General features: G+C 45.5%; 1 protein-coding gene across 1 annotated transcript in view; it reads right to left on the bottom strand.

Annotated features, from left to right (window-relative positions):
* Window positions 1-7,500, bottom strand: part of ryr1b (ryanodine receptor 1b (skeletal)) — a 287,373-nt gene that overhangs the window by 190,414 nt on the left and 89,459 nt on the right. The window contains 2 exon segments of the mRNA XM_065027242.1: window positions 1,150-1,493; window positions 4,544-4,752. Coding sequence (XP_064883314.1) covers window positions 1,150-1,493; window positions 4,544-4,752 — 553 coding nt within the window.

Raw genomic sequence — 7,500 nt, forward strand, 5'->3', positions numbered from 1 at the left:
ACACATCCTCATCAGTCACTACTAACCCTCTGTCCTCTACACATCCTCATCAGTCACTACTAACCCTCTGTCCTCTACACATCCTCATCAGTCACTACTAACCCTCTGTCCTCTACACATCCTCATCAGTCACTACTAACCCTCTGTTCTCTACACATCCTCATCAGTCACTACTAACCCTCTGTTCTCCTCTACACATCCTCATCAGTCACTACTAACCCTCTGTTCTCTACACATCCTCATCAGTCACTACTAACCCTCTGTTCTCCTCTACACATCCTCATCAGTCACTACTAACCCTCTGTTCTCCTCTAGACATCCTCATCAGTCACTACTAACCCTCTGTTCTCTACACATCCTCATCAGTCACTACTAACCCTCTGTTCTCCTCTACACATCCTCATCAGTCACCACTAACCTTCTGTTCTCCTCTACACATCCTCATCAGTCACTACTAACCCTCTGTTCTCCTCTACACATCCTCATCAGTCACTACTAACCCTTTGTTCTCCTCTACACATCCTCATCAGTCACTACTAACCCTCTGTTCTCTACACATCCTCATCAGTCACTACTAACCCTCTGTTCTCCTCTACACATCCTCATCAGTCAGTAATAACCCTCTGTTCTCCTCTACACATCCTCATCAGTCACTACTAACCCTCTGTTCTCCTCTACACATCCTCATCAGTCACTACTAACCCTCTGTTCTCCTCTACACATCCTCATCAGTCACTACTAACCCTCTTTTCTCCTCTACACATCCTCATCAGTCAGTAATAACCCTCTGTTCTCCTCTACACATCCTCATCAGTCACTACTAACCCTCTGTTCTCCTCTACACATCCTCATCAGTCACTACTAACCCTCTGTTCTCCTCTACACATCCTCATCAGTCACCATGGCCTCTTTTTTTCCCTTTACCTCCCTTATCTCACCTAATTTGCTCACATTGTATATAGGCTTATTTTTCTACTGTATTATTGACTGTATGTTTGTTTTACTCCATGTGTAACTCTGTGTTGTTGTGTTTTGTGTCAAACTGCTTTGCTTTATCTTGGCCACGTCGCAGTTGTAAATGAGAACTTGTTCTCAACTGGCCTACCTGGTTAAATAAAGGTGAAATAAATAAATAAAGTCACTACTAACCCTCTCTTCTTGCCCTTCTCTGACATCGCATCCTTCTCTATCTCGGGCGTCTCCTTGGCGACAGATGGTTCCTTTTCCTTCTCTTCCTGCTCTTTCTTACTGGCCGACTTCTTCAGAACCTCAAACTCAGAGTCCGGCTCCACCTCCAGAACCTCGTCCTCATGTATGGTCATAGTGCGGGTCAGCGGCGTGGTCCCGGCTGTGATCTTGAAGACCTCGTCAAACTCCACGGGCATGCTGAGGCGGAGGAACAGCATGTCAGTGTTGGCATTCTGGGAGCCGAACGTCTTGTGGGTCAGCTTCAGGCAGGGAGCGCTGTCCACTGTCCCGTCCACGCGGGACACCTGGAGGGGGAGAGAAGAAGAGTAAAGAATAGAGAAGAAGAGAGAAGAAGAAGAGCGAAGAGGAGAGAAGAAGAGCGAAGAAGTGCAAAGAGGAGAGAAGAAGAGTAAAGAATAGAGAAGAAGAGAGAAGAAGAGCGAAGAAGAGAGAAGAAGAGGAGAGAAGAAGAGGAGAGCTCCATGAACAACAGTGACAGAGAAATACTGGATGACTCCTAGATCACTAAAGAAATCTCCGGTCTCCTCACTAGAACCTCCTGCTAAACGTATTCCATGCAAATGCCAAGTATCACTTACTATTGTTGAGTATCTCAAGTCATACCTAACCGCAATCAACATACTCTGGAAGTGTCATATTTCTACAATGGATTACTGAATATATGTAGCTTCTACTGTATATAAGAAACATTTGAAACAGAGCACTTCAGTCGCATTTCATTTTAGAGGTCCAGTACAGTAACACAATGTGGCGGGATGATTCCCTCTCTAATTAAATCCTCTAACTGAATAAGGATGATTCCCTCTCTATCTCTAACTAACTAAGGATGATTCCCTCTCTATCTCTAACTAACTAAGGATGATTCCCTCTCCATCTCTAACTAACTAAGGATGATTCCCTCTCTATCTCTAACTAACTAAGGATGATTCCCTCTCCATCTCTAACTAACTAAGGATGATTCCCTCTCTAATTAAAGCTTCTAACTGAATAAGGATGATTCCCTCTCTATCGCTAACTAACTAAGGATGATTCCCTCTCTAATTAAAGCCTCTAACTAACTAAGGATGATTCCCTCTCTATCTCTAACTGAATAAGGATGATTCCCTCTCTATCTCTAACTGAATAAGGATGATTCCCTCTCTAATTAAAGCCTCTCTAACTGAATAAGGATGATTCCCTCTCTATCTCTAACTGAATAAGGATGATTCCCTCTCTATCTCTAACTGAATAAGGATGATTCCCTCTCTATCTCTAACTAACTAAGGATGATTCCCTCTCTATCGTTAACTAAGGATGATTCCCTCTCTAATTAAAGCCTCTAACTGAATAAGGATGATTCCCTCTCTATCTCTAACTGAATAAGGATGATTCCCTCTCTATCTCTAACTGAATAAGGATGATTCCCTCTCTATCTCTAACTAACTAAGGATGATTCCCTCTCTAATTAAAGCTTCTAACTGAATAAGGATGATTCCCTCTCTAATTAAAGCCTCTAACTGAATAAGGATGATTCCCTCTCTATCGCTAACTAACTAAGGATGATTCCCTCTCTAATTAAAGCCTCTAACTGAATAAGGATGATTCCCTCTCTAATTAAAACCTCTAACTAACTAAGGATGATTCCCTCTCTATCGCTAACTAACTAAGGATGATTCCCTCTCTAATTAAAGCCTCTAACTGAATAAGGATGATTCCCTCTCTATCGCTAACTAACTAAGGATGATTCCCTCTCTATCTCTAACTGAATAAGGATGATTCCCTCTCTATCTCTAACTGAATAAGGATGATTCCCTCTCTAATTAAAGCCTCTAACTGAATAAGGATGATTCCCTCTCTATCTCTAACTGAATAAGGATGATTCCTTTTCTATCGCTAACTAACTAAGGATGATTCCCTCTCTATCGCTAACTAACTAAGGATGATTCCCTCTCTATCTCTAACTAACTAAGGATGATTCCCTCTCTAATTAAAGCCTCTCCAACTAAATAATGATGACTCCCTCTCTAAATAAAGCCGAAAGAATCTTGATATGCATTTGATGTAAGAAACGTGCTATATAAATAAAGTTTGATTTGATTTCAATAAGTTAGACTCAACGAACCCTATCAGATACATGATACCCCAAATCGTATTATCCTGGTCATTAAGTCAACTACCACAATGTATTGGTGGGTAGTAGGTCAGTACCTAAATGTGTTGGTTGTTATTGGGTCAGTACCTCAAGGTGTTGGTTGTTATTGGGTCAGTATCACAATGTGTTGGTTGTTATTGGGTCAGTACCTAAATGTGTTGGTTGTTATTGGGTCAGTACCTAAATGTGTTGGTTGTTATTGGGTCAGTACCACAATGTGTTGGTGGTTATTGGGTCAGTACCACAAAGTGTTGGTGGTTTTTGGGTCAGTACCACAATGTGTTGGTGGTTATTGGGTCAGTACCACAATGTGTTGGTGGTTTTTGGGTCAGTACCTAAATGTGTTGGTTGTTATTGGGTCAGTACCTCAATGTGTTGGTTGTTATTGGGTCAGTATCACAATGTGTTGGTTGTTATTGGGTCAGTACCACAATGTGTTGGTTGTTATTGGGTCAGTACCTAAATGTGTTGGTTGTTATTGGGTCAGTACCTAAATGTGTTGGTTGTTATTGGGTCAGTACCTAAATGTGTTGGTTGTTATTGGGTCAGTACCACAATGTGTTGGTTGTTATTGGGTCAGTACCACAATGTGTTGGTGGTTATTGGGTCAGTACCACAAAGTGTTCGTGGTTTTTGGGTCAGTACCACAATGTGTTGGTGGTTTTTGGGTCAGTACCTAAATGTGTTGGTTGTTATTGGGTCAGTATCTCAATGTGTTGGTTGTTATTGGGTCTGTACCTCAAGGTGTTGGTGGTTATTGGGTCAGTACCACAATGTGTTGGTGGTTATTGGGTCAGTACCACAATGTGTTGGTGGTTATTGGGTCAGTACCTCAAGGTGTTGGTGGTTATTGGGTCAGTACCTCAAGGTGTTGGTGGTTATTGGGTCAGTACCACAATGTGTTGGTGGTTTTTGGGTCAGTACCTCAAGGTGTTGGTGGTTATTGGGTCAGTACCACAATGTGTTGGTGGTTATTGGGTCAGTTCCTCAATGTGTCGGTGGTTATTGGGTCAGTACCACAATGTGTTGGTGGTTATTGGGTCAGTACCACAATGTGTTAGTGGTTATTGGGTCAGTACCTCAATGTGTTGGTGGTTATTGGGTCAGTACCTCAATGTGTTGGTGGTTTTTGGGTCAGTACCACAATGTGTTGGTGGTTATTGGGTCAGTACCTCAATGTGTCGGTGGTTTTTGGGTCAGTACCTCAATGTGTTGGTGGTTAGTTGGCACAGGGGCGAACTGTGGCAGGCTCTTGCTGAACCACATGGTAATGTCTCTCTTCATGTTGATGGCAAATGGTTCGAAGCCCTCCTGGAGACCACAGATGGCGAAGTAGCGCAGACTGCTGACGTTCTGACCCAGGTTGATCCTGCCCACCTGGGACAGACCCAGGGTACACACTGGGATGAAGCCTGAAGAGGTAGAAGAGGAGAGTTGGGTTCACTACATACAGCAGTGCACTACATTACACCAGGGCCCATAAGAAAGTGGATCTGAAGGAGAGTTCATTCGACCAAGGCCCATAGGGAAGTTGAGCTGCAGGAGAGTTCATTTGACCAAGGCCCATAGGGAAGTTGAGCTGAAGGAGAGTTCATTTGACCAAGGCCCATAGGGAAGTGGATCTGAAGGAGAGTTCATTCGACCAAGGCCCATAGGGAAGTTGAGCTGCAGGAGAGTTCATTTGACCAAGGCCCATAGGGAAGTTGAGCTGAAGGAGAGTTCATTTGACCAAGGCCCATAGGGAAGTTGAGCTGCAGGAGAGTTCATTTGACCAAGGCCCATAGGGAAGTGGAGCTGCAGGAGAGTTCATTTGACCAAGGCCCATAGGGAAGTTGAGCTGCAGGAGAGTTCATTTGACCAAGGCCCATAGGGAAGTTGAGCTGCAGGAGAGTTCATTTGACCAAGGCCCATAGGGAAGTTGAGCTGCAGGAGAGTTCATTTGACCAAGGCCCATAGGGAAGTGGAGCTGAAGGAGAGTTCATTTGACCAAGGCCCATAGGGAAGTGGAGCTGAAGGAGAGTTCATTTGACCAAGGCCCATAGGGAAGTGGAGCTGCAGGAGAGTTCATTTGACCAAGGCCCATAGGGAAGTTGAGCTGCAGGAGAGTTCATTTGACCAAGGCCCATAGGGAAGTTGAGCTGCAGGAGAGTTCATTTGACCAAGGCCCATAGGGAAGTTGAGCTGCAGGAGAGTTCATATGACCAAGGCCCATAGGGAAGTGGAACTGCAGGAGAGTTCATTTGACCAAGGCCCAGAGGGAAATGGAGTTGCAGGAGAGTTCATTTGACCAAGGCCCATAGGGAAATTGAGCTGCAGGAGAGTTCATTTGACCAAGGCCCATAGGCAAGTTGAGCTGCAGGAGAGTTCATTTGACCAAGGCCCATAGGGAAGTTGAGCTGCAGGAGAGTACATTTGACCAAGGCCCATAGGGAAGTTGAGCTGAAGGAGAGTTCATTTGACCAAGGCCCATAGGGAAGTGGAGCTGAAGGAGAGTTCATTTGACCAAGGCCCATAGTGAAGTAGAGCTGCAGGAGAGTTCATTTGACCAAGGCCCATAGGGAAGTTGAGCTGCAGGAGAGTTCATTTGACCAAGGCCCATAGGGAAGTGAAACTGCAGGAGAGTTCATTTGACCCAGGCCCATAGGGAAGTGGAGCTGAAGGAGAGTTCATTTGACCAAGGCCCATAGGGAAGTTGAGCTGCAGGAGAGTTCATTTGACCAAGGCCCATAGGGAAGTTGAGCTGCAGGAGAGTTCATTTGACCAGGTCCCAGAGGGAAGTGGAGCTGCAGGAGAGTTCATTTGACCAAGGCCCAGAGGGAAGTTAAGCTGCAGGAGAGTTCATTTGACCAAGGCCCATAGGGAAGTGGAGCTGCAGGAGAGTTCATTTGACCAAGGCCCAGAGGGAAGTTGAGCTGCAGGAGAGTTCATTTGACCAAGGCCCATAAGGAAGTTGAGCTGCAGGAGAGTTAGCTCCCCAGACCTATAGAGCCTGTATTAAACCACCCATGAGCTCCCCAGACCTATAGACCCTGTATTAAACCACCCATGAGCTCCCCAGACCCATAGAGCCAGTATTAAACCACCCTGTAGTTCCCCAGACCTATAGAGCCTGTATTAAACCACCCATGAGCTCCCCAGACCTATAGAGCCTGTATTAAACCACCCATGAGCTCCCCAGACCTATAGAGCCAGTATTAAACAACCCATGAGCTCCCCAGACCTATAGAGCCGGTTTTAAACCACCCTGTAGTTCCCCAGACCTATAGACCCTGTATTAAACCACCCATGAGCTCCCCAGACCCATAGAGCCTGTATTAAACCACCATGTAGCTCCCCAGACCTATAGAGCCTGTATTAAACCACCCATGAGCTCCCCAGACCTATAGAGCCTGTATTAAACCACCCTGTAGCTCCCCAGACCTATAGAGCCTGTATTAAACCACCCATGAGTTCCCCAGACCTATAGAGCCTCTATTAAACCACCCTGTAGCTCCCCAGACCTATAGAGCCTGTATTAAACCACCCTGTAGCTCCCCAGACCTATAGAGCCTGTATTAAACCACCCTGTAGTTCCCCAGACCTATAGAGCCAGTATTAAACCACCCTGTAGTTCCCCAGACCCATAGAGCCAGTATTAAACCACCCTGTAGTTCCCCAGACCCATAGAGCCAGTATTAAACCACCCATGAGCTCCCCAGACCTATAGAGACTGTATTAAACCACCCATGAGCTCCCCAGACCTATAGAGCCTGTATTAAACCACCCATGAGCTCCCCAGACCCATAGAGCCTGTATTAAACCACCCTGTAGTTCCCCAGACCTATAGAGCCTGTATTAAACCACCCTGTAGTTCCCCAGACCTATAGAGCCTGTATTAAACCACCCTGTAGCTCCCCAGACCTATAGAGCCTGTATTAAACCACCCATTAGTTCCCCAGACCTATAGAGCCTGTATTAAACCACCCTGTAGTTCCCCAGACCCATAGAGCCAATATTAAACCACCCTGTAGTTCCCCAGACCCATAGAGCCAGTATTAAACCACCCTGTAGTTCCCCAGACCTATAGAGACTGTATTAAACCACCCATGAGCTCCCCAGACCTATAGAGCCTGTATTAAACCACCCATGAGCTCCCCAGACCCATAGAGCCTGTATTAAAC

This window comes from Oncorhynchus nerka, linkage group LG14, assembly GCF_034236695.1.
Source record: "Oncorhynchus nerka isolate Pitt River linkage group LG14, Oner_Uvic_2.0, whole genome shotgun sequence".
NCBI classification, from domain to species: Eukaryota; Metazoa; Chordata; class Actinopteri; order Salmoniformes; family Salmonidae; genus Oncorhynchus; species Oncorhynchus nerka.